The sequence below is a fragment of the Molothrus ater genome, chromosome 2 (assembly GCF_012460135.2).
Source record: "Molothrus ater isolate BHLD 08-10-18 breed brown headed cowbird chromosome 2, BPBGC_Mater_1.1, whole genome shotgun sequence".
NCBI lineage: Eukaryota > Metazoa > Chordata > Aves > Passeriformes > Icteridae > Molothrus > Molothrus ater.
This window is the reverse complement of record NC_050479.2, coordinates 61,912,244-61,940,022: the sequence shown is the minus strand read 5'-3', so window position 1 is coordinate 61,940,022 and position 27,779 is coordinate 61,912,244. Positions and strand designations below refer to the sequence as shown.

The 27,779-nt window shown below is 42.4% G+C and overlaps 3 protein-coding genes across 8 annotated transcripts in view; all 3 read left to right on the top strand.

Annotated features, from left to right (window-relative positions):
* LCP1 (lymphocyte cytosolic protein 1) overlaps positions 1 to 2,270 on the top strand; it is a 50,894-nt gene extending 48,624 nt beyond the window's left edge. For all 4 annotated transcript variants that reach the window (XM_036392057.1, XM_036392073.1, XM_036392082.2 and 1 more), the window contains one exon: positions 826 to 2,270. In XM_036392057.1, the coding sequence (XP_036247950.1) occupies positions 826 to 958 (133 nt within the window). In that variant the 3' untranslated portion in view covers positions 959 to 2,270. The remainder of the gene's footprint in view (positions 1 to 825) is intronic.
* Positions 2,271 to 11,743: 9,473 nt separating this feature from the next.
* CPB2 (carboxypeptidase B2) lies at positions 11,744 to 24,669 on the top strand. The gene is made up of 11 exons (XM_036386505.1): positions 11,744 to 11,820; positions 15,138 to 15,213; positions 17,091 to 17,215; positions 17,307 to 17,415; positions 17,942 to 18,043; positions 18,551 to 18,655; positions 21,198 to 21,314; positions 21,765 to 21,855; positions 23,036 to 23,238; positions 24,277 to 24,361; positions 24,485 to 24,669. The coding sequence occupies exons 1-11, from the start codon at positions 11,744 to 11,746 to the stop codon at positions 24,667 to 24,669; spliced, it is 1,275 nt and encodes a 424-aa protein (XP_036242398.1).
* A 1,340-nt stretch (positions 24,670 to 26,009) lies between these two features.
* ZC3H13 (zinc finger CCCH-type containing 13) overlaps positions 26,010 to 27,779 on the top strand; it is a 45,249-nt gene continuing 43,479 nt past the window's right edge. For 2 of the 3 annotated variants that reach the window (XM_036385495.2, XM_036385412.2), the window contains exon 1: positions 26,010 to 26,169. The gene's annotated coding sequence lies outside the window, so the exon portion shown is untranslated. The remainder of the gene's footprint in view (positions 26,170 to 27,779) is intronic. The other variant, XM_036385580.2, reaches the window with a different exon arrangement.

Here is a 27,779-nt window from a genome sequence, read left to right as displayed (position 1 = left end):
GCAGTAACTACAAAGGAGAAAAGGATGACTGTAAAGCAATCAGAGCTGCCATTATTTTTGTAAAGACTTTTCCCACTGTTCTTTTTCCTTCCATTTCCTACCATCTGTTTTCTTTCTTTTCTTGCCATCCTGTGTGTACTTTCTGTGTATTTTATTTCTTCATTCCTCTCCTGTTCTTTTCCTAATTTCCCACCCCTGTTCCCCCACGTTCCCCATGCTTCTCTGCATTTTGGCGAAAATTTCACAAATATATGTGCTCTGAAATGGAAAGAACATGGGATTTCCTAGCTTTTTTAAATGAAAAAATAGAAGAGACAATGGCTCTGAGAACAGCCAGTGGCTCTGAGCAGGTAGATGGGAATGTCAAGCTGTACTTTCTGGGTATGACTGAAATAAGTCCCCAGATGTTGATTTCCAACAACACTGATTTCCACTGACATCAGCCTTCTGCTTCTGTCCTTGCAAGTTTGTTTATGTGCAAAGTCTGAGTCTCAAAGATTGAAGGGGAGCAAGGTCATAATGGCTGATTTTGAGGATAATCTTTTAGGGGATGGAAGATTAAATGTGTCATACCAGGACCTGCAGATCCCATCCTGCAGGTAATCAGTGCTCTAACCATCAGGGAATGCACTCTGCCTTTTATTAGAAATGTTGTTCTTTATGAACTTGTCTCATACATTTCTACAGAAAAGTTTAACTTCGGTAAATCAGTGAAACCCACTCTGGTATTGATCATGTAAAACACTTAACAGGGTGAAAGTTATTGCTACTGCACTAATTTCTGTCTTTGTTTTTTCCTTTTTTTCTCCCACCCCTGCAATACAGATATGCCATCTCTATGGCAAGAAAAATCGGAGCAAGAGTCTATGCCCTTCCAGAAGACCTGGTTGAAGTAAAACCCAAAATGGTCATGACAGTGTTTGCTTGCCTTATGGGAAAAGGAATGAAGAAAGTTTAAAGCACAAAAGACTTGCACTGATGCCTGTTATTCACCCTTTAGATTCCTTTAAACTGGATGCTGTTGTCTGTATCAAGTAAATATGCAGGATGCTCATGCTTTTAAGGCATGAATGTTATACATGGTCCCAGGCCATGCAGAAGTTGTGTATTCACATGTATCCAGGAAATACTTTGTTGCTTGATTTCTTTGCCTTATTTTTCCACTTTGGGTTACCTATAACCATTTCAAATTCCTAAACAAGTTTTTGACACTGAGGCCTAAGCATATCCTTTCATTAATGGATACCAGGGTTTTCTGTGGAGGTCATCCAGTGACAGACAGCTTTTAGGACTGTGAAATGTTATACTCTGCTTCTGCCTGAAAATGTTGTCGTGCTTTTTGTAGCATTTCTGCCATACTTACCTTCAGTTTGCACCTGGGATAACAAAACAGGTTTCCTCAAGCCAATGCAAGTAGTAGTGACTATTTCTGGAGAGGTAGGACCCTCTGAGGAAATTCTCATGGAAAGAAAGAAGTGTTTGGTGTCTGTGACGTGTTGCTGGTATGTAAACTGAGCAGTACTTTTCCCTGCAAGTTATGCCTCTGCCATCCATGGCATTACTCACAGATTACATTACTGCTCACCAAAAAAAACCACACTGCAGCCTGGTCCTCCAAGAACATCCAAACTCTGGAACCTTGGCAACAAACATTCTCCAAGGGATAATTCATTTTTATGTCATAATACACTTTAAAATGATTGCAAAGCATGATAGTAATGAAAGCCATGTTAAAGAAACAAAGGGAATGTACTCAGTAGCAATACAATGAGAAGTGAACAAAGGGATGCAGAATGACATATTTATGTAGACAATAAAAATTCAAGTGTTAACTTCACAGACTTGCACTCAAGGGGCTGTGGCTCTGATTCAGGAGAGCATTTATACCTGTGCTAGCATAAGAAACTCATACTAAAAATGCTTCCCTGAACCCGGGCTTGGATCCTCAACAGAGCTAAATCAGCTTTGCTTTGCAGCTAACAAGGCACTGTAAATTTGCCTCAGTTGAGGTCCTAGCCCTGTCTATGGATAGTCAGTGGGATATATTTGCACTGAATCTCTTCCTTGGCATGAGACATTTACTGGCCTTTACGTGGATTTTACTGTGGTGAAATGCAGAAGGAGGGAATTTTGCCTTAATGCACTCCCGTTGACACAGTTCTCTCCGTCTCCCCCTCCCTTTGCTCCAGCCCTTCAGAAATGCCTTAACAACAAACCAATAGTCTATGACGTGAGACATCTCTCCAAATAAAGTGTTCTATAAAGCCAAATGTGTAGTCCTTGCTTTTAGTAGTGGATGTGCTAGTCGGTGTGTGTCATGGAGCTGAAATGGGGACAGAGGTAAAAATAATCTGTGGGCTCACTGAGAATGTGTCTTCTGCATTGTTACTGAAACCACAGATTGCAGAGAATGGAAAGAATTCTTTCCTAGGCCATCTGTGAAAATTCACCTCTGAGACACTGCCAAAGATGGGACATTGTTCTGGCTGGACTTCCAGTATGATTTCCCCATTTGGTGCACTGCCCATCATCCTCTTTCTTTGCCCAGCTACCCATAAATTTTGCTTCTTTAAGCATTCTGCAATGCAAATATGCTGCCTTGTTTCTGCAGGAATGGCCAGATCCTGATCAGATCTGACTGCCCTGTTCCTCTTAAGAATTTAATACAGATGAGAAGAGTACAGCATCCTAAATCCCATTCTGTCTGGTATTTCCCAGTATTTCCCAGTGCTTCCAGAGGAGGAGAACATCCAAAGTGCTATACTATGGAGATGTCACCCCAGCTTATTGCCCAGGAAGGGGAGTTATGAGACCGTGGCCCCTACACTACTCCTCCTCTTTTCAGGTGTGGCACCTGCTGTTGCCAGAGAAGAGGGGTGGCACTGAAAAGGCAGCTCCATCCCCTTTGTGATTGACTTGGGAGTCCTTCAGAGGTAAACCAGAGAGAGGAAACTCTGCAGAGCTTCTCTCAGGTGAGATGGCCATGTTTTGTGTGAGTCTCATACACGTGTGTTTGCAAAATGAAGGGGCCATTTTTTTGTTGGATAAATGGTGTAGATCTGAAAGGACTGGGTAATCCTGCCTGAAGACAGCCCTGCTTCAGGTTCCTTGTTTCAGGGAGATGGTGTCACCCCAGACTCAGGGGCAGTCACGAGTGATGAAGTAGATGACAGATTGAACATGGCAGCAGAACCAGGGCGAGAAAGATGGCTTTTCCCTTGACCCCAAATGAATGCAGGTGTTTGCCATCCCCAGAGAGTAGAAGGGATTTTCAGGCATCTTCCATTCACCAGCTCTTAGCAACTCAGCTTTTTGCACAGGGGTAGGATTTTTAGAGGAGTCTGCTGAGATGGGCAGAGAGGAGGCTTCCATACATCATGCAGTCCCACTAGGCAAGGCGTAAGACATCAGGGGCTCTGGGGACTGAAAGCTGCCTCTGCCTCAGGCTCTGGAGAGGGGCCAGGTGATGTACGGTGTTATTTGAACCATGTTTTGTGGAAGGGGCTGCTTTTCCTCCTCCTCCTCAGCATCCCAGCTCCCTGGCACGCATCCCTCCCCGTTGGCAGCGCTCTGCCTGCGGGCTGCTTTGCGAAGCAGCATCAGCGAGCGCCATCCCGCACTCCGCAGCAGGGACAGATCACCACGAGATGGCACTCCCTGCACCCAGAGCTCCCACACCGGCTGCAGCACTGCCATCCTCTGAGGAACGGAGAAAAAAACCTGGATCCTGAACCCTCGGCACAAAGCCAGCACTCGCCAGTGCGCGAAAGGGAGTAAGTGCCGCTGGCAGGGATGCCATGGTAAATCCCTCCCAGATCTTCAGCCCTGGCTCTGGAATCTCACTTGAAAGACAAATCTGTCGTGGCCCTGAAGGTGTGGGAATAGCTGTATTCTGATACAGGAGTAGAAGTATTTTCACTTTTCAGTGCATTTCTGTTTAATCAAGTATGCTTATTTATTTGATGGACTTGAGGTTTTGCTTTCATGAACTGGTAATAGCAGCCTGTAATAAAGGTCTCTCTCCGCAGGTGCTGAAAGGGTTAAGCCTATGACAAACATCACTAAAAATACCAACCAGGATCTGGAATTTTTTGCTGTTGCTTTCCTCAAACTTTTTCCATCCCTCTTAGAGAAAGCAGCTGTCTTTGGGATTCACTCCCAAATCAAGCTGGCTTTGTAAGCACTTCCATTATTGATTTTCATTGCACAATTAATCATAATTTTCAATGCTTCAAAAAGGCTTAGACACTCACACGAATAAAAATAAAGCATCAGCATTTAGACTAAATAGGAGAAAAACCATGAGGGCAATCAATCCACATGCCTCAGGGTACAGTCTGATCACCAGATGGACTTAGAAGGAAATGTCCCCCCACAGAGTAGTAAAGTATAATTAGGTGCATGATGAGGATTTTACACCTTCTTGTAAATCATCTACCCTAGCTAGAAATCATCTGTTCTAGCCTTAGAAAGGGGACAGCAAGCTGTTTGGCTGGCTGCTGTGCTCTTGTAGAGATAAGGTTTTCTCTATTTCCTCCAGAACTGGGACTGAACCAAAACCCCAACCTGACATCACTCATCCTTCTAAGTGCAGCTTAATTCTGTTATGAGCCTAATCACAAACTTCAGGTCTGGTGTCCACTGCTGCCTAAATGAGCAGCAGCTTTGATCTGGCTTCTGCTTGGAAAATAGAACCTTTGGAAAATAGGTCTCAGTCATCTGGCTGCAAAAGGCACAGGAGCAGCACTGGTCCTACAGCAAGTACCAGTGACTGCTGCTTTCAGCTTGATGGAGAAATGGATCCTGGTGCCTCCAATGCTGCAAACCCATATGCTGAGTTCCTCAGAGTCAGCTCTCTGTCTTCTCCCACTTCTGGCAGCCTCCTCCACCATATGAAGAACAGACTTGCCAAGAATTTGGGAGCATTTTCCTTCAGGCTGCTCAGCCACTCAAGCCCAGTTCTTTTCAGGCAAGCAGACAAGGCAAGCAGCAGAGAGCAGCACCACTGAATGCCTAACTCTCATTGCCTGCTGTGTGGTGAGCCACTTTGGAGCTAAAGTTTACCCACAAACCTAAGAAGCTGTTCATTAAGCAGGGCATGAATCAGAAGAGCTCTGTGTACTGGTAAGGTGGCATCTGTGGACTTTGTACAGCTTAATGTGAGAAAACTGTGAATTAGGGCCAAGCTCACATTCTAATGCTCTACTTTTTTTTTTTTTTATAATTGTCAATCAGTGCTCGGTGGTGGTTCTCTTCTGCCACCAGGAAACATGTGTTATTCCCCTGGCAATTCCTTGGCTGCTCTGAAAGTAACACACAGCTTAGTTCTCAGCAAGTAAAATTACTATATTTATAAAGGACTGTTTTTCATTGCATCTTATTTACTTTTTGTGCCCTGATAACTTTTCAAAGTGCTTTATGGGAAACTTAATTTGTTCCCAGAATGCAAACTACTATTATTATTCCAGATCCATGATAAATTGTCCAAAGCTTGGCCAGAGTTCACACAGGCCATCTGCTCACTGGTGTTACTACAATATGCCTGAAATTTGTGAAAAGAACAGAAACCTACATAACCAATCCCACCTAGACACACTGAACTCTGGGCATTTGTAAGGATCTAAAGAAATACAGCAATGAATATCTGTAAATGCACAAAGCACAGAGAGGAGCCCCACACATCCACTCTGGAATTCTCCTAGCAGGTGCTTCACATGTGTGGTGCTGCTTTGATTCATGCAGGCAGAAAAGCAATGTGAAAATAAAAAGCAAAACACCCTGCATGTCTAAGAGGTGGTGAACAAGGCTTAGGAGCATCAGCCTTGCCATGCCTTCTCCTCAAAGCCTGTGTTTGCCTTGGGTGTCAGTGAAACCATCCTATGGTTAGGTAATGTGCCTGTGAAAGGCTCAATCAGCCACAGCAGGGAAAACAGAGATCCTGAGGAGGGATGCAGGCCTTGCCCACCAGTCCTACATCCACTGCTTGCTGCTTGCTGCACCGTCAAATCACAAGTGGCGTTAGGGAGATGTGGCCTCAGTGCCCCATAATGCTTCTCAGACCTACCTGGGGTGATGCTGTCCATGCAGTGATCAGATCTTGCATACCAGTCGAATGCCTCTAGAAAATTTCAAAATTTGTAGAAACTTCCCAAATTTGCAGTTGGAGCCAAATTCTAGAGCAGTGACGGTTGTCTCTGCAGTGTGCATCTGCTTGCACAGATTGATGGTGGTGGGGACCACACCAGCTGACAGGGGTGAATGAAAGAGGGCAGGACCTTTGCTCTATGGGCTTTCTCTTCACCAGCATCCTCAAACAGGCCCTGGCACCTTTCAAACGAGTCCCAGCATTCTCCAAAATCCCAAAGGAAGGGTCCATTCTTATAATCTCTGACAGACGCCATGCAAGAAATGTAAGCAAGTGCAAGGAATGCAAAGAAGCAAGAAAATTCTGTAGATCCATCCAGAGACAGGCAGAACACATCCCTGCTCCAGAGCTAATTGCATTCTGGGTTTGTGTACACGTGACTTTTGTACACAGAGGGGGAGACAGGTGTGCATCCATCACGTGCAACTTGGCCAAAGTGTGCTCTCTGTAGGTGGTACTTGGACACCTTCCTCAAGTGCTCAGTGTTCTGCTTGGAGTGCTCCTGGGACTCTCTTTGATATCCTTTGTTTACCAAAATAAAACTTGCCTTGCAAGTGCTCCTTGCTTAGACACTGGCAAACAAGTCAAGGTGTACTGGCAAAAAACCAACGTGAGTCACTTGGACAACTGTTGTTTGTGTGGTGGCTTATAACAGACCTTCAGGAAGCAGAGCTCATGAAGAAAGTGTTTAAACAGTACAGACACCTCCCCACTTACCCCAAACCCTGCATACACTATAGCAGCTTTCTCTCTGCTAACTCAGGAGAGCTGGCTAGCAGAGTAAAAGAAAATATTTAATAAATAAAATATATTGGCACAACAGAGTCCTCAAACATGTATTTCCAGCCTCTGCTCATACCTATCAGCCATGATTGAAACATACTGCTGAGGTGTGTTTCCTTCCAGGTTAATCCATCATTTTCTAGCACAAGCAGCATCTGATTTTTATATTTGAGAATGATGTGAGGGAGAAGAACAGAAATTTAGACATAGTCCAGATTTTCCCCTCTTGGTGGTTTCACGGGCTGCAAAATTGTTTCCTGAATGAAATAACAGAGGTTGGTGACATTGGCCATGTATGCAAATGATCACAGTGTCCTACAAAGATTAATTGGTTCATGAATAAAGATGAGGAGCTGAGGTGTGCAGGGAGAAATCATTTATCAATTATATGCCTTGGAAAACTGAAAGATGATGCAGCCTTAACAGCTGAATGGGTTTGAAAGGGGGACTTGTAAATTGAGTTCTAATTCTGTTCTGCCACATTCATAATAAAGAGCTGTTACACTAATTGCATCCTTGTGTGGCTCATGAGCAACAGCACTCAGCTGCATCGCACAGTGAGCAACAGAGATCAGAGTTTAGTTAGATTTTAGTCATCTTCTGCCTCATGTGGGAAGGATGCTCACTGGTTACCTTTGGCCCCATCAGTAGTGATAATGCACCAAAAAATGGCAAGAGCCCATCAGCAATTTTCATGAGATTATTTTGCATTTGGATCTGAATTTAAAGAACCAGTATGGACAGCACAAACTCACTTGGCTTTTATGTTCTGCTTCAGTCACACACATGCATCAGCACAATTACCCATCCCTGGAGGGACTTCCTGATTAACTGGAAACAAGAGGATTCTGGAGGATCAAAACCATAACAGACTATGCTAATCCCAAACAAGGAAAAAGATCTGAGGGATGTGGTTGCTGATAACAGCTGACCTCTGCTCTTCCTGCCCCTTGTGAGTGCTTGTTAACAGGTTTACTGTTACAAACAGACAGCACCAGCCTAGCATGGGCTTTAGCACACACTGAAATACAGACTCAGATCTGAGGATCTTGATGAGACTTGTTATTTAAAATCTTGCTGCTGGATACTGTGCAAGCCCCAGGATCAAAGAAGACAGTCACACTTAGGTCACAGTTGAGTATAAGGGAAATCTCATGACACTTGGGTTGCTGAAAACTACAGGAAAAGCAAAGCGACCCCCGATGAAGGGAAGAAATGATGCATCTGACTCCATTGATATCAGAAGGCTAATTAATTACTTTATTATACCATATTATTCTATACTTTATTACACCATATTACACTGAATCTGCACAAGCACTCAACTCCACTCAACTGCACAGAATCTCGTGACTGTCAGAAAACCGTCCCGACACACACACGTAGATTCAATTGGTCAGTGAATCAAAACACTCACACCAGAATCCAATTACCAATTCCCTTCAGGTAAACAATCTTCCACAATGCATTCCACCTGTGCACAACAAGAGGAGCAGCAATTGAGATAAGAATTGTTTTTTCTTTCTCTGAGGTTCCTCGCTGTGATTCCCAGAAAATATCCTTGGGAAGTTGTGCCTTGCTTTTCTCTGTGAAGAGAAATGTGGCCACAGAAAACCAAGGGTGACACTTGGGAGAGTCACTGGAGATTACTCAGTGGCACTGCTGCAACTGCTTGAGACCATATTGCTACAGCAGTTCAAGAAGTTTCTCCTTTGACTTGTTTTATCTGACATCATTCCAGGGGCTGGCTCTCTTTCACCAAAAAGAGCAGCCTTTTGCAGGAGCCCAGGCACAGCATCCCAGTGTGTGCTGAGGGATCTTGAGCAATGATAGATACCCTGACTTAGCAGGGATAGGTGTGTTGGTCTCTGCTGCTGCCACAATTTTGGGCACTGACATCTTAAAGCACCACACAAAGATGTGCCAGAGCCTGGTCTGGCTGAGGTACAGCACCCAGTCTCTGTCCAGGGGACACTGGTGTTACTACATGAACGTGCAGAGGGAGAGGAGAGACAGCATCCAGTCAAAAGAGTGAAGACATCTCTTTAGAACTGCCTTTAAAGTGTGATTATATTTTTAAAAGCAATATAATAATGACATCAGGAGGCTATATATATTAACAGTCCTAATTCCCAGATGCATATTTTTCAACAAAGAAATCAAGAGAATACTTCGTTAATTATCTGCTCTGAAAAGCAAGACCTGTTCATCCTCTTTAAATGAAAGCCTGTGCATCTCCCAAAGGGACCCTAAAAGTTAACACAAACCAACACAACTGAAATTGTCTCCCATTAGTACAAGGCCTCTGGTCATATTTGCTATGGCAACACTTGCAAGTATCAGGTCAGCACAGCCCATGGACTACCCAGTGGAGAAGGAATAATTAATTCAAGTGCAGCAAAATCTTTGAACTCTGACAGAATTTTTGACCAAGCAGCTCTTCACCATGGAATGCTGAGTTAGCAGAAGTGAAAAGGGCTGCTGGAAATGATCAGTTTTGATGAATTTCCCAATCAGAGAAAAATAGATTTGTTCAAGAAAGGAGGATTTCAAATCTCCCCAAATTCAACAAAAACCTCACCCTGCAACAGTTTCTAAATTGAGTCTTATTTCCTCCAGGTATTAAAACAGTCTGTGGAAATGCAAGTTAATTTTCAATAAAATAATTAAAATGCCTTAGAAAAAATCAAGCAGCAGTCAAAATTCTCAAAGTTAAATGTTTTTATTAACTCAATTGTTTTGACAGTTGCCCTTCACAATGTTTTTTAAGACTTCATTTTTCTTCCGGATAATCTGAGAATACTTCCAGGTTCTCAGAAGTCCTTGAAGGTTATTAAAAAATTACTGCTGCAGGTAGAGTTTCCTCAAACACCCTTTTTTTTTTCTTTTTCTTGTATGAAATATTTCCTTTGCATTCCAGAAACCAAAAAGCAAGTAGGAAATCAGTAGCTTTCAAACACCGTGTGAACAGTCTCTTCCAATAAACTGGAGAATTTCCTGGAAAAGCCACCAACACTACAAAAAAGTCTTACAACTACTGTTTGTCTAAAACTCTCTTCTTGGGTAGACAATAGAAGGTGTTCCCTTTTCCCACTTAATTAACAGCCTAAGACATGTAGAGATAGGATCCTTTCCTTTCTTCAGTAAGAGCAACCCAACTCCATCAGCTTTTCAATCTCTTCTGTTAAACCTAGCTCAGCAGATCAATTTTTCGTCATATCTGTACATGAAACAATTCCACATGAAAGTGTGTCTGGATGAGCAAGTTTTCTCTCCTGTGTTTTATTTTTATTTGACAGCTTCCTTTTGCCTGTGTGAGGAAAGAGCATCTGAACCACTGGTTTAAAAATCAACCCTTCTGGTGGAGTGCTGCCCTTGCTGGGAATGGCCTCTGTACCTTACCAGAACTTCCTGTTTGTTTGAACAACATCTAGAAAAGATAAGAACTAAAAAGTCTAGGTAAGGCATCAGTGATTTCACTTCCCATGAGCCTTTCTTTGCCTTTCCTTTTGGTGTCTGGTTTGTGCTCAATTCCAGTTTGGGGATTTTCAGTGTTGGTGTATTTTCACATATATTTCAGCATACCCATTGGGGTATGATTCACCTCTGTTGACTTCAGTCACCTAAAACTCAACTGTCTGGCTTAGCACAGGGCTGCCCTTCTGAAACAATCAAAACAAACAAACAAAAAACCCAACAAAACCAAAACCAAACTCAGGGCTGTGTTTGACTTCCAAAGGCCTGGGGCTGCCTGCTTAGGTGGAGAATTGGCTCTGATCCAGACCACTTCAGAGCAGTTCTAGAGGATGTTCATGGATGCAATCTAGTCTGAATTACCTAATCTTAGCTCCTGGGCTTGTTCCCAGCCATTTTTTTACCTAGGGTATAGCTATAACCCTAAGCTACACCTAGAGCATCAAATAATTTTGTTCCCCAATTCACATCTAGGTCTTGGCTCCCTGGTGTCCCCATTATGTACATATTGATGCACTCCTCAGTCCTCTTCTGGAATGAATTCCCTCTGAAAGAGGACTTAAACCAGGATAATTAGCTGTGTCTTAGTCAAGTTTGGATTTTTTTCTTCAAGCATGGAACAGAGATGAAGATCCCTATCTATTGTGGACATACCAAATTCACACAGCTTTTCAGCATGTCCTGTATGGAGACCTGCGGATAGAGGTACGAGGAGCAAAATCTTGGGGGCATGCAAAAATTAATAATAACGAGATGAAGAGTCACTTGTACTTTTTCTTGAAAAGTAACCTTTATGACATCCATAAGGAAAATACACGGATGTCAAAGCACCAAAAAAACATATGTTGCTCCTTGTTTTCTCTGCTAGCAAATGCCAGAAAAAGAAGGTTTCCTGTTCAGAATTTTTCTGTTTCGACTTAACCTCATTCCCACTGCTTTGAACCAGATTCATGCTTGGCTGTGATGCTTTATAAGAGAGATGGAGGCACAGCACACTGCTGGACCTCCACAAGTATTAGAGGATTACAAAAGCTTTGTGCTTGCTGTTCTTTCTTATGTCTGTGGTTCGTAGCTGCAATAGAATAAAAGGCTGAGATGACAAAGTGATTTGTCAATATGAAAATGTTCAAAATGTATTTTATCCTCTTGTACATGGATGACATCAATATGAGCAGCACCTCCCCAGAGAGCTCTGTCATATTGACTTAGCCACCAGGAGCTTGGGGTTGAAGTGAGAAGCAATATTAAATTTTAACTACTCTTTAAATAACATTTTTAAATCAATAATGTGGGTCCTGAACCCTTGTCTTTTCTATTGCATTTGGTTCTGTTGTGAATGCCATGAAGATGAAGCTTTACCTGTTCTTTTTTACCTTTTTTATCTTGGTTCCAGAGAAGCATGCCTTCACTATTCCAAGGTAAAGATCTACTGATGCTACTGGGTGTTCTAGTGTGTGGTGGGTGGGACAGGGAAAGTAATGATGCAAAATAATTCTGAGTTGCATGAGAAAACATTTGTCAAAGGCTGACATATATTTATTGCCCTTGTAATTGGATGCGGGGTTCAATTTAACATAAAGATGGTGGGGGAAATGAAATTATTTTAAGTCTTCTTTGCATCCATAAATCCTGTGTTTTTAATCGTATTAAGACTACTCTTTTTGGTCTAAGTGCAAATCTATTCTGTTCATTCAGTACTTTTGAATGCCAATAAAGGGCATTTGGAAACTTAATGGGAAAAATAATTTGCTTCATTTGCCTTAAAACAAGATCTTAAATGAATTACTTCTTGAGGTAGAAAGAGAAACCATTTCAGAAAGTGCTAACAATCTGTTTTCTTTCCAAAGCAGCTTTTATGATGTTTTTTCCAGGCATAAATCATTTTTGAATAACCATTTGGTATTTGTACAATGTTTCAGAAGCAGCTTTATTGTTACCTATTGATAAACTTCAGAAATGCCCTGAAGCCAAATGCTTTCTTAAAATATGAGAACATATGTCAGTGATGAAGACAGGCAAAGTGCTTTTATTTTCTGCATGTACTACTGGTTTAAAAACATGAAATGTTTTAATAAGTAGAACTAAAAGGATAAGGACCTCATATGGTGATTTTAAGCAAAGCTGAACAACCTAGAATTAAATACAACCTGCTCCCAGAACTAAAATATGTACACAAATAAAATGTGAATTATTTCTCATATCCCTTCTGTGATTTTGCACCACTCTGCAGACCTGTGAGAGGTGAACACCATTGAGGTTATGCCTGAAAAAGAGGATATTTCCTCTCCCTTTGTGTTCCAATCATATTTCGTTGTGGATTGCTATGGAGGTAGGAGAGTTAAAGTAGGGGGAAACGAATGTGGGTTTAGGTGAATTCAATGGAACAATATTGCTCTTGAAGATTTATTTATTTCATGTTTAAATAGAACACTGAATATCTGACTCTTAAAGAAGAAAATGGTGTTTCCCACTGGAAAGCAGGAGCCTAATCCCCCCAGCCCCAGTTATGAAAATGGCTAAAAGAATGAGACTCATTTGACCAGATGGAATTTTTACATGGCTTTGTGTAGGAACAAGTCCCCTTCACCTTTCTGTACAGGTAGTGGGGAAAAATATGTGTATTTAGAAGGCAATTCATTTCAGGTTAGCAGACACCTTCTACATACACATATTTCAAATTAGCTCACATCTAAATTAGCTCAGGTTAACCCAACCCCTAAAGCACCTGTTTCTTTATTAAGATAGTGCCCAGCTCAGATGAAGATATCAAACCCATCTAAGACTAACTGAAATGAAACTTACTCACTTACAGGGTAAGATCTGAGTAAGGTAGTGTGGGGATGGCAGCTGGACTTCTACCAAGAGGTAAAAGGGAAGGAAAAAGAATGAGAAACAGAGACAGAGCCCAGTGGGTCTCTGGCAGAACACTGGAAGAAGGAATGAGAAGGCTCTTTTCAAGGACAAACTGAAAGCAATCAGGGAAGAGGGCATGACAACAGAAAGAAAAGAAGTCCAGCTGTACAGGGGCAGCAGGTAGGGCAAGGAAACTGGGGGTAGAGGGCTGATTCTGAGCTTGGTATAAGGGTAATAATTAAAGCTTTTGTCTGGGTGTTTTCTACAAAGAGTGGGAAAGAAGATTGATGAAGGAGGGTACAATGCCCAATCAAAGCAGGGGAACTGAGAAAGGCAACAATTAGAGTTTTGGCAGCTAATACTTGCCACACTGAAGTGCAGGAGCAGAATTTTGATCAGCTTATTCAGTGTATTCAGGTCTTATCACAAGAGCTAGGGAGGAACTGTAACACCTGTTCAGTACTTACCACACTCGGATGAAATATTTGTGCAACAAACGGTGGGGTACAAGTACACATCAGCTTCCCCCACTATGGTGCTCTCATGCTGTGGAAATCATGCAATGAAACCAGATGCAGCAGGCCTTTTCTTGGCTCCTGTGTGAAAAGACTCCCTCAGCTATGAGAAGACATTCATTTTTAAAGTAGCCTCAACCACACACTTCAGAGTGCACTAAAGAAATGGGCAAACTGCCCACCTTGCCTATCCCTGATTGTTTTTTGATGTTCTGTCAAATGATGGTGGAGGCAAAAATAAGGTTGGCATGTTGTTGGTTCTGCATGAGAAACAACAGTAATTGCTTGGAGCCTGGCTAAAAGTAAAGACGAATCACCTGGTTGCCAGATGCTGTCAGGTTTCTGCCTGAAATCAGTCACAGCAACAAGCTGTGACAATCATGTTATGCTGCTTGAAAACCTTAGTTTTGAGAGCCTTGCCTGTTTTCTTTTCAGGACAGTCTTTGCAGACAGGGCTGGCAGGGACTTTGATCGTGCCTGCTTTATACAGTGCCACCAGTTCCACGTGATTAGATGGCTGAGAGCCACCCCAGCCCAGGAAATGGAAAGAGGGGTCGAACAATCCCCTGAATCTCCTTCTTCTACATGCACAAATTATTTAAATTACCTATCCAATGCAATTTTTTACTACATGACTTGCAGGACACTGATGATCAAGACTCAATGCAGTGTGCTCTTTTTTTTCTTTCCAGAAAGTGAATTTCACTTCTGTCACCAACAGTGGCATCAGGCATGGAGTAGCTGGGAAGCACCATGTCATGGACAGCATGTCCAGACCATGGTTTTCAAATAGAAAGGGAATACAAGTTACTGGGCAAAGATGTGGAGGACAGTGGTGCAGACCATCTGAAATAATACCAGCAGGGGGACACAAATGAGGAGACCAGAAAAACTTGACTAAAGTAGGAATGCACATCTACAAAACATCATGTTTGGCTTTTGCCAAACCTGTGAGGGCTTTTGGCAGACTGGGAGGGCTGATGTCTCTGCTGAATGGTGGCTGAGAAACTCAGGGGACCATAGGAGAGCCATCTTTCCTGTTCTCAGCTAGTTTTCAACTGCTGCTGCTGCACTGTGGGTTAGCTGGGGCTGGTGGCTGTGGTGCTGGTGCCAGCTCCCAGGAGCAATCTCAGGGTTCAGCAGTAAATAATGGCTACCAAAGCCCTGCACCATCTTTTTCATGGATTTTGATGACTGGTAGATGCAGAGGCTGGAACCAGATTCAGCATCTTCACTATTGAAGTGTCTTTGGGTTCATGACACCCAAGCCAGGGAAGATGAGGGAGGCCAAGCCTGCTTCTTCCCTTTTGCATGAACTGGAGCTGTTCCAAGGACCTGTGCTTTACCTAAATACCCTTGTTTTTCAGGGATGAAGTTTTGTGGGCTCTCCCACAAACTGATGAACAAGTTGAAGCTCTTCAGGATTTACTGAACACCACTGAGGTAAACAGATTATTCTGTCTCTCTGAACTCTAGGCCAAATTTTCCCCCCAAATGCCCTAATACGGCTTCTCCCTCACAAGAAAGATCTAGCCCACTTCCATTTATTTGTTCTAATACATCAGCTCAGGAAATGCTTGGTTTTAATTTCTCACTTCCTTCTGATTTACATGTGTTTACATAATGTTTCAGTAATTAATTATATCGGAGCTCATATTTCTGCAATTGATTTTGTGTATTAAGGCACTGCAAAACTGGGAAAACACCAACACACAGTAAGTAGAAATACATTTGCTAGGGAACCTCAGCACTTTTGACCATGTGATCATGACCTATATATGGCTTGCACACCTTTAAAGATCAGGACTGGATTTTTGTGGTATTTTTTTAAAGGTAGCATCTGGAAGATAAAAATATCTTAAATAATACTTTTGTATTATTATTACTTCCATCTTTCATTAGATAAAGGAGTATTTAATTAAAGTGAGACATCTCTTTTCTCACCCAATCACACCCTCCCAGTCTGAAGTCAACACTGCAACAAAAGTGTAACCATTTCTTCAATCAACATAATTTACAGGATGATTGAGAATGGGTTTCATATGACTAAGAGCTTTTAAATGTGTCTACACCCAGTCTTTCTCTGTCTCTCTTGGCTCCTATTCATTTTATGCCCACTCCAAAATCCTTCTGCTGTCCCTACTAGCATCTTCTAATCCTTCCCTTAAGTTCTCAGTAACATTTTGATAACCTTGCTCTTTTCTACCTTCACAAGTCAAGTCACATATACATCTCTTTTTCTGTACCAATATAAACCTCTGCTCCTCCATCTTTTATTTACTGCTGTGAGTCTTCACTTTCTTGTACAAGGAGCCCCAAGAAGTCAGGAAGAAGAACTGCAGCACATTCAATGCGAGAGGGCTTGTGGTGTTTTCTTCCAAGTCATTTATGGGAATATGCCAACCAAATATTTTTCATGGGTTATAAACCAGACAATTTGTTTCTATTACTATAAATTGAGGAAGCTATAAGAAAAGAACAGAAAGGGAAAGGGGAAGGGTAGACACAAACAGTAACTCCCAACCAATTTTAATGGTTACCATTTATTGTTCAAACAATATTCCTTGTGCAACTGAACCATAAAGGAAAAAAATAAACCCTATTGTCTGGTGGCTTCATGCTGTATGCCCTAAAAATTCATCCAAGAATTAGGCTGACTTTTTTCACACTCTAAATTTATGCCTAATTTACTGCTAACTGTCACCCCCAGATCTTTCTGTATTATTGGTTCTGAAGTTTCAGTCTTTTATTGAATATGCTGGCTTCTGATTTTGTTATTGTAAAATATTTAACTTTACAAAGAACAATCTAATTTTCTTACTTTTCTCCAATTTCTAATCTCTGTATTGCTTCTTCAACTTGACTTATATTCAAACCCCTTCTGGCATTTATTTCCTCGCTGATTAAAGAATCAGAGAATACAATAACTACAAAGACTGGTCTGATCTTCATTAATTCTCCAAATACCCTCAGGGAAAATAACCCTCAGCAGACTTGAAAACATGTAATATAATAACCAGCTAAATATATCTATTATACTAGAAATACTATCTTAGAAAAGGTTATGTTCTTGCCTTTGTTCTTGATTTATGAATTTTTGTGCAGAAGTCATTATAAACCTTTCTTAAATACACACATTTCACTTCCAGAAGTAGCAGAATGCTACACATCACAAGGAACATTAAACTGCTTGTTACACGGAGTCTCTTAAATTGAAAACATATGCTTTGATTGTTTTCAAAATGCTTATTAAATGTTAGCAAGAATATTTTTTCTTTCCTCAGTTAAAAAAAAATAAAATGTTTTTGGAAACTTTGTAGGTCATTCTCTGGCAACCTGTTGTGGTTGAAAACATCCAGAAGGACAGAGAAGTCCATTTCTATGTCAGGGCATCCAGCATAAATAGCATAAAAGCTCAGTTAAGGCAACTGACCATCCAACACAAGTATGTATTTTTTATTTGTTGTCATGAATGATTCTGTAAAGTTGTTTGTCATTTATTTAACAGGAAGTTGTGCTCTTCCTTTGTTATTCAGAGTCTTGATTGGAGATGTTCAAGGAATTATTGAAAAACAGACTGTCAATGACACAGTCAATGCTCGTGGATCTTCCTCATACTATGAAAACTACCACTCAATGAAAGAAGTAAGCTGTTTTTGTTGTGAACATCTGTAGATGCAAAGGATGAAATTTGTCTCATGGTTGAGAATGGATATAAAGGGAAAGAAATCATCAGCAGTTAATAATTACCACTGCATTGCACAACAATTAAGAGTTCTATTTATTGTAATGCCTTCATAGAGATAGAAAGAAGCATCAGACAAAATCTCTCATACGTGTATTGAACTGTCATTCAAAGGCAGTAAACAGAGAAGCAAAATGAAGTCACAAAACAAACATGTAAATATTTAAAACATGAAATCAATAACAATTTAAACAAATAGAACTAAACAGGAATTTCAGGGCTACATTTGGACTGTGTTGTGATTGCATCTTACCGCTGGTTTTAACAAAAATTAGAGTCAGGCATGTGGTAGGTGGGTTGAATTATTAGTTTTTCTTTTCCATCAGATAAAATTTTGGGAGGTAGAATGAATTTAAATCTAGACTACTTTCAGGGAGGAAGGAAAACAGTAAAAAGTAGATCCACTTACTAACTTCACCCTTGCAGATATATCATTGGATGGAGGCAGTAGTGAAAGTCCATTCTGATCTCCTCCAGAAAATATATATTGGATCATCCTATGAAAAGCGACCGCTTTATGTTCTGAAGGTACACCTGTGACTTACTGCAAAAACTTTCCAAGCACTACTGTAAGCAAATGATGGGGTTTGGCCAGGAGATTTCCTTAAATCTATACCTACATTCTTATTTTTTGTGATTTTTAGAGGTTCTAAGCTGTTCTAGCAAGATGCGTTCTGTTGCAAACCCATTTGACCAGATTAGGTTCCTTTCTGGGTCACAAGAAAGTCACCACATCTAGGCCATCATGCAAAGGCATGAAATACTGGATACCCTCCTCTGTTGATGTTGAAGCCAATCTAGTTTGTTGCCCTGCACAGCTGATGGCAGACTCCCCTGACCTCAGCTCTTGCTGTAGTCTTGGTGCCTGTGTTGGGACTCTGCAAGCAGCCTGAATGGCTCTGACTGTATGTAAATGTAACCTGGCCCAGGATCAGTCTGAGCTCTCCCTCTTCCATCTTGGTTACATTTTCACTTCCACATTTATGTGGTACCCTTTCCAGTGGTGACATTTGAATGCAATCTCTCTTTTGTCAGATTTCTAAAAGCAAGGAAAAATCAAAAAATGCCATATGGATTGACTGTGGTATCCACGCTAGAGAATGGATTTCTCCTGCTTTTTGCCTGTGGTTCATAGGTCATGTGAGTACATCTGATTGCTGTTTTCAAAGGAAAGCAAAAAATCTTGGTAAATGCCATTTACCTTTGTCCAATTGCATTCTAGGATCCATAAAACCTTAATCCATTTACTCCAACACATGATATTTATGTTTAAGCTGCAAGCATAGCAGAGTGTGTGTGTGTGTGTGTGTGTGTGTGTGTACATGCCAGTAGATAAGGGTATGTGTGTGTGAGAGAAACACAAAGTCACTGGGAGTAAATGCAAAGGAGCTCAAATGTATTATCAAGCATGAAAGAAACCTCAAAGTATGTGCAGCAAATTCAGCAGAGACATTTATTGTTATCAGTGGTCAGGGTTGGAGAGGGCATGCCAGGAAAAGCACATGTTTGGTAATCTGCTAGGGCCATGTCTGTGCTGCCCTGTGGATTGCAGGAGCGCTCTTGGCTCCGAGTCACGCAGCACATGGTGACTTGTGTCCATATTACTGCAGCTGGCACTGCCTGGAGCAGTCAGAGACACACAGGGTGAGCTCAAGCTGTCCTACAACCCTTGGCTCTTCTCTACATGCCTTCCTAGAGCAATAGGTACCCCACACTTGCCTGCTCCAGACATGGCACAGTTCCACACCAGCAATCCACTGACTGTGATGCATCACCTACTCCTGTGTCTGCTGCTACTGTTCCTCCTGACTCCATGTTTTTCATTTGTGCTCCTGCTTTTTTTCTGGATCTGCAGAGAATAAGGCCACATAAGCCACCTTCTTCTGAAGGTATTACCCCTGCTAGTGACACCCTCATGTGAGACCTCCAGAAGATGACCAACAACAATCCAGCTGTAGTACCAGTTAATGGACAGTAGAAAATCACTGATGGGTTGAGCCTGTAGATTAAACACTGATGGGATGGGCTTAGATCAACCAGACTTGATGTGTGGCCACAGACAAATAGCCACATCTATCTTTAGTATCTTTATTATCTACACTGCTCAGGAGAGGGAACAAAGGTGCACCCAAAGAAACAACATCCACAGTTTACAACTGGATTTTAAAATACATTGCCTGGGTCTTTTTGAACTTAAGGCATGTCTACTCAACTCCTTATGCTGAGCTGCTGACCTAGTCCCTGGCATGGACCAGGAAAAGGCTCCTGAGGCCTTTCTGGCCCAGACAAGGTTGCCCATTTTGCTCAGTTAATGTTCTGAGATATTATTTATTATTACTTTTCACAAAAGCAAAGTTCACAGTAAAAATAAACGAGATGGCCCTGAGACTTCACAGCCACCAGTACTGTGGTCAGAGGAACAACATAGACGAGTCCTTGAAACGTGAATTATGATTTGGCCATGATGGAACTAAATAATGTAAATGATGAAGATAACAATAATAACAATAAAAATATAATAAATTTATTTATTTTTGTTATCAATCACAACTATAAAATCTCAATGCCTAAAATATTTGAAAGGATATTGCAGGAGTTAGGGACAGATACAGCTGAATGTACCTTGTGACCCACTGATAATCCCAGCTTGCAAGGTTCCACTGGATATAAATGCATTTGCCCTTTTCATGCTGCTCCAAATAATTACCAGCTGTGCTGTCATTTTGCCAGTGACATGTCCCTGCAGCATTTTTCAGAGGTAACAAGCTGAACATTTAGGTTCTCCATTCCTTTGATCTAATTTATGTGGTTTAAATTCAAATTTTGTTTCTGTATCTCTTCATGAAGCAATGTTTTAAAATTTGACATTAATACACATCTGCACACAGGCACTAAAATCATCAGCTGTCCCTAGCAAATCCTAGGCATTCTTTATAATGGATCCACTTTTTATAATTTAATTTTGTCGTTAAGATTGTAGAAAGATTGACATTTCTCATTTAGTCAAAGGAAGCCCATTGCCTGAGGATAACTAGGAAGGATTAAAAATGAAAAAAAGGTGATCTAAGTAAGGCATGCAGAAAAAAACAAGGATGATGAAGGACTTAGTCTATTCTAATAGTAACAAACCCACTCATCTAGATTAAAATTTATTTCTTTGTCATGGACCAACAACCAGGTTCAGTATCACTAAAGCCTTCAAAATAAGCTGTGAGGCAAAATTAGCAATGTAGATCATACTGACTCTTGTCACATAGTTGCATTAAACTCACAATGCAACCAGAATAAATAATGTTATGTACGGCAGCCATTTGAAGTATTACTTGTTATTTTGGATCTTGCTGTATTTTGGGCAGGAGAGAGGGTTTCTATTACTTACACAGGCAGCAAAAGCTCGAACCTTGCTATTAATAGGCTTCATTTCTGTCTCATGACCACCCACTAACACTAAAGAACTGCAGTGTCTCTGACTGACTGTATCAATTTTTCCTGGTGGCAATTCTGAGCAGAGAGCTACTTTGCTATTTAACCATTTCCATGATGTGATGAGCCTTATCAGACTCAGGTAGACTGCTCTGATAATTGCACAATTATTTTACACATGCCACCAGGTACCTTTGCAGGAAGGTAAGAAAAATAACAATTACAAATGCTTTTAGTATATTTCCCCTGTGCTTTATAGGCAATCCATGTGCGTGAGAGAGATCGGACCATGACAACACTTCTGGAGCACTTTGATTTCTACGTCATGCCTGTGATAAATGTGGATGGCTATGAGTACACGTGGAGCCACCCCTCTGTATGTAGATCTTTTTTGAAAGGTTGCTCAAGGTACTGATTTGCTTCTTATGGGGATTATCATTGTGCATGGCTAGGGCATAGTTATCATCCTGAAACTGCACACCCCAAACTCTTATTCTGTGCTTGGAATTTCTGCATCTTTCCCCACGGAAAGTTTTATTTGTGCTCCTAAACTCACATACCTGCCCAAATGGTATGTCTTCTGCCCTCCTTCCACAGTCCAAATTCCATTGAAATCAGCATGTGATTGCTTCTGATCCTACCCAACATTTCCTTTTATCACCCAGCCTTGCTGGCAAGCAGACTGGTTTTAGAATTTTCCTTGGTCTTCACTAGCACAGGACTGTAGAGGCACATGTGGGAAGTCACATTTAACTAATCAGTGAGGTGGTGCATTGACTCTTCCAGCATTTTTCCCTGAACATGGCTTGTGCATCTCCTTCCATAGAATCGGCTGTGGAGGAAAAGCCGTTCCTCGCATGGTAACAGCAAGTGCATTGGTACTGACATGAACAGGAATTTTGATGCACACTGGTGTGGTAGGACATCATTTTCTTCCTATTGTACCCCTGCCTCACTTTTGGCCATTAAAATTTTTGATTTTGGAAACATTTTCATGTATTGTTCCGTGAAGTTAAGACAAAGAAAAATGCAGCTGAATATCTGTTATGAACCGGTGACAACTTTCCCAGCTTTAGATAATTCTTTCTGGGACTCAGGATTTTTAATCCCTGGAATTATCTCTTCCCAGCATAACAAAGCCCCTTGCATTGCACCATAACACACCTTGGGGAGGCTGTTGGTGGGTAGAAAGAAAAAGAGAAGAGGTGACCCTTGTCATGTCATCCAAGGCCTGTTGCACTATCCAGCTGCTCCACTGTGGTGTACAAACTGATCAGCTCAGTCATCCTTCCATAATGCCTAGCTGACCAAGATTTTTTGGCCCTTTGTGATTCTTATGAAGACTATATCATGTTTAATTACTGCAGGCACTTTAGTACTTGACAAGTTTTTTATAGTCAGCAGAATAGCTGCCTTAAAATGCTACCCTATAGATCAGATCTGACTTCACTCAGGGCTGACACTAAAGTCCTATAATGGATTTCAGTCATTGTAGCCCATTGCTAAACCATCCATGGCTGTTATATCAAGAAATACACACATTTTTTTCCCCTAAAGATCCTGAGTGCTTCCAGAAAGTTATTTGGTCTTATTGTGAAGACAGAAGTCGTGAATCCTATTTGTCTTCTTGATAATTTGTTTCAGCGTCAATTTTTCTTAAAAATTTTAATTTTGATTTGTTTCTTCAGCTTCCCATTGGGAGTTTGCTTTCCCACAAGATTAAATAATCATGTAGAATTCCCTTTTTCCTGTAGTACTTCTAGATTTTAAGATGTGATCTCACAATCATGTGATCATTTTAAATGAAGCTTATTCATCCTCTCCTCTAAGACTTCTTATCCAGTCATTGAATACTTTTTTTTTTACATCTTCTCCTTGATTGTTTGTAAGAGCACAATAGGTGAGAAATCCTGGAAGGCTTGCAGAGATTTCTACAAGCATGAGAGTTCTTTCCATAGCATGGTGGAATCCACGATTTCTTGTGTTTTAGCACCTTACTCTGCTCTTTCTTTTCATACTCTTGCATTTTTCATGAACAGAAATGCAGAAGTGAAGAAGTAAAGCAGTAAAACTGTGCACTTTTTTTTTTGGTTAAAGGTCCAGGAGCATCTCACTTTGAATGCCAGGAGACATACTGTGGACCCTACCCAGAGTCTGAGCCTGAAGTGAAAGCAGTGGCTCGCTTTGTCAGAGACCACAAGGACACCATTAAAGCCTACATCACCATGCACTCCTACTCCCAGCTGGTGTTGTTTCCATATTCTTACACTACAAACAAAAGCAAGGACCATGAGGAGCTGGTAAGTCCTCCCACCTCCTGAAGTTTCACCCTTATTCCAGAGCTATTCACCCAGCTTGGTCAGTCTTGTACTGAAGGAGTCACCGTGTTGGGAGGATCAAGAATTAGGAAATGACATTTTTCTTGATGTTCTTAACAAATTTAAAAAGTCTGGGCTGGTCTAGTAGTGTGCAAGTCAGCAAGCTGCTTCTGAAACCTACAGAAAAATGAAAATATTTATTCTAGATTGATTATACATCAACAACACCTAAGATCTTGAAGATGCTGCTAGAAGAGAACAACAGAGTCCTGTTGTTCTGGACATCTTGAAAAGATCTATATGTGCAAATTCTTCATTATGTTTTATGGTTTATATAAACTCTGAAATTAATTGGGTGTGTGACCCTTGAAAACACCCTTTACATACCTAAGCAATGAGGTATTCTGGTGGACACTTGCTACTTTTATTAAGGCTTTTGTTTAAGGAATACTTATACAAAAATTGTGTTCGTGGTAGGATGGAAAATATATCCTGCATATGTAGAATTTTACTTTCTTGAGCCACCAAATGACACAGCACAAACTCTCATTGAAAACAGTGGAGTTCAAAACAGAACAGTTACTCTTTTCCTGTAAAGCAGAGAGAGGTGCATTGATTCTGGGCATTTCAGTATTCTTCATGGCTTAACAGTAGGGTTCTCACAATTTAAAAATTTTCCTGCCATATTTGTCAATATTACTTAAATAAAGAGTGACTTAAGTACTGTGGCAGAAAAGAAAAAATATGAGATGAATGAGAACAAATGGTTTGACAACAGTTTACTGCCAGAAGTGGGGATAAGGTCCCATCTATACTTTTTATCTGTCTACAGCAGAAATACAATCTGTAGCATGGGCATATGCTGAAAACTTTTACCACATGCAGTGGGTTTTCTGGAACCTTTTATATGATTATTTAAGTAGTGTGAAATCCTGAGCACACTGTAAGTAAATTCTAACTGTGTACATTTTATCTATTGTCACAAAATCTTCAAGGTAATAATGTTTTGTTTAATTTCAGGAAAGTCTGGCACAGAAAGCAGCTAAAGCTATAAAGAGGACAACTTGGAAAACTTACAGACCTGGTGCTGGTGCACAAACAATCTGTAAGTATGACTTTATGGCAATGAAAGGCATGACAATATATCCTTGCTAGGATCAGAAGACAGCTTTTGAACAGAAAAAGTTCTCCTTTCAGGCAATTTTTCTATTTTCCTTTCCTCACATAGATTTAGCTCCTGGAGGATCTGATGACTGGGCTTATGATCTTGGCATTAAATATTCTTTTACCTTTGAGCTTCGTGACACAGGAACTTACGGATTTTTGCTTCCTCCTCGAGAAATCAAGCCAACTTGCTTAGAGGCCCTTTCTGCTGTCAAAGAGATAGCTCAACATGTTCTACAAAATTTGTGATGTTGAATATAATTTATTCCAGCACGACTGCACTAGTTACTCACAAAAATGCAATAAAAAAAAGCTTATCCTTTATTATTATTATTATTATAATTCTTCATACATAGGCAAAACCCCAGGATGACTGCACCCCTTGTATTTTAGAACACATCAGTTTTTTTCAGCCATATTTATATACCTGTCTCTATAATAGTAGCTCACTGCACCACAAGGGGGAAAAAGCACACATGTCCCACTAGATGATGGGAATTCCAGGTAAAAGGCTCTCTGACTCCCTCCACAGAAGAGATTGCCTTATTTAGGTAATTTGTGTTATTACAGGATTTGGTTACAAGAGAACAGCCCCACTTGCCGTGTCCCCTGTGTGACAGGAAGGGTGGCCACAGCAAGGCGAGGACACACGAGTGGCCAAACCAGCGAGTGGCAGCACCCAGAGGCTGCTCCACTACAGCCAGCCCAGTCCATTCACCCTGCAGCCAAGCACTGGCCTGAAGACTCTGTAAGGAGGATTTAAACCAAAACTGGGCAGGTTTAGATTAAGAAAGAAGGTTTTTTTACAATAAGGGTGGCATGGCACTGGCACAGGCTGTCCAGGGAGGTGGTGGATGCCCCATCCCTGGAAATATTTATGGACAGGTTGGATGGGGCTCTGAGCAGCCTGTTCTAGTTGAAGATCAAGGAAAGACAGATTCATTGAGGTTGGAAAAGACCTCTGAGACCATTATGTCCAAGCTACAATCCAACACCACCCTGTCAATACACATGAGTGTATTGCTGTACACTCATGTACATACAATACAATACAATACATGTACAGTATTTCCTTAAACGCTTCCTGCTACAGTGATTCCACCACCTCCCTAAGCATCCATTCCAATGTTTAATCATCCTTTCTGTGAAGAATTTTATTCGTAATGTGCCACTTGAACCTCTATTGGTGCAGCTTAACACCAGGTGTTCTCGTCCTGTTACTTGTGGCCAGGGACAAGATCTGGCTAAATCTCCTTTAAGGCGGTTGTAGGGAACGATCAGGTCACCCCCGAGCTCCCTCAGCCCCTCCTCCCGCTCACTCTGCCCCAGCGCCCCCGCCCGCCCCATTGCCCTTCCCTGGGGGCGGAGCCGGGCGCCTGCCCCGCCCTCCCCAAGATGGCGGCGCTGCCGCTTCCGCCCTTCCCGCCACCGCCCTCCCAGCTGCGACGTCACCGCCGTCGTCACCGCCGTCATCATCGGCGGCGGCGCGGGCGGCGCGAAGGCCGCCGGGAAGGGCGCGCGGAGGCGGTGGCGGCGGCGGCGCTCCCCCGACGGCTGTCCCGGCGCGCGGGGCGGGAGCGGCGGGTCCGCGGGGGCGCGCGCCGCTCCGCGCGCTCCTCCCCCTCCTGCCCGCGCCGCTCCGCGCTCAGGCCCGGGAGGACGGACCCCCCCCTCGCCCCCTCCCACCCTCTCCGCCCCGGGCGGCGGCGGAGGAGGCGGCGGGGAGCGGCGCGGCAGCGCAAGGAGCAGGTGAGTGCGGCGGGGCGGCCGCGGGCGCGGAGGGTGGGGCGGAGGGGCGGGACGGCCCCCCCGCGTTCCCTTCCCCCGCCCGGCCCCGGCCCGAGCCTGGGCCCCGGCCCGTGGCCGCCGGGCCTCGGGTGCGCTCGGCCTGGCGGAGCCAGCGGCGGGGAAGGGCCGCGCTCTCGCCCGGCTTGGTGCGGGGCCGGGGGCGCACGGGGGGCTCCCCGAGGAGGGGCGGGGTGAACGCCCGGAGGCGCCATCCCGCCGTGTGCCCGGGGTGCCCTTCCGTCAGTCGGTGGTCGTGCTGGAGTCTGCTTCCCGTGTAGTCCCTGATCGTGGGGGGTTTTGGTTGGGTTTTGGTTTTGGTTGGGTTTTTTCCTTCCACTTCAGTAGTGCTCTTCTCCCACTTTCTGGTAGTAAAATAGTTTCTGCTCTATGTGCTCAAGAGGGGCTGCTAATTTCGCTTGTATGAATTCACGCACCACCATTCCTTCAGGTAGCGCCTACAGCTGACTCGCATCCCTTCCAGAACTCGTAGCCGGGCACGTTGGATTAGTGTGTTGTGGGTGGTCTACTCAGGGCCTCTCGCCTTTGGCTTCTCGATGGGGTCTCACTCCACCATTGATTTCTTGTCAGCCTTCTGCGAGAGTGCTTGAAGCTCAGGTGTTTGGCTCTCAGTGAGTTAGCAGCCAGCGCTTTGAGGGATCTTGGGCTGGTGCTGGGACACTCACGGTTCCTCTGTGCACATGGGAGTGGACAGACTCAGCCAATGCACCTGAAAACTGAAGAAGTGTGGCTTTATGTGGCTGTGCCCGAGGTAATACACCCTGCTTCTCGGCATGTGTGCAGAGAGTGACGGCACGGCAATGTGCTGATCCAGCTCACAGATAGGAGGTGATGTCAGTTCACTAAGGCAGTCACCTTGGACCTGTCCACTCCAGTCTTCGCAGACTGTCTCTTAGTCTGGGGAAACATCTTCTTTGAGTGTGAAGACTTTGTTAGACAAGGCAGGGAATACTCTGTATTTCCTGATATGGTACTGAGGCCCTGATGTTTTTATTTGCCTGTGGAAATCCAACCATGATTTTATACCTGTGCAAACATAGTTAGCAGTTGCTTGGTGCTACTAATGGAGAATATCCTATGTGAAATTAGAGGGATAGGTTCAGGTAACTATGGTGATGGGTTACCAGCAAGGAGTTTTTCAATTTGGATTAATTTATAGTTTTCTGTCAAACAGGCTTCTCTGTGTGAGTATTTGACTGCTCTTTTGGAAGGTTCATTATGAATGCATTTTACCATTTTTAGTAATATTTTTAGGTAGTAAACCCATGGAGCTTCTTCAAATATTGCTATTTTATTAGCGATGTGACACAGAAATGTTAACATGGTAATAGCACCCGAAATATTGTCAGTAAAAGATCTTAATTTTAAAAAGTGCAGGGAACCATTCTCAAAGCTGTTATTCAGTTTTCAACATGTATTTAGTTTATCAAGGAGTGTTAATAATGAGTTTGTATCTGAATATCTATAGGACTGAAGTAATTTCACTTGTTATTTGAAATGGCATATTATTTATTTCTTCACAGGTAGGATTTTCTGGAGTGATGTTGTGCATA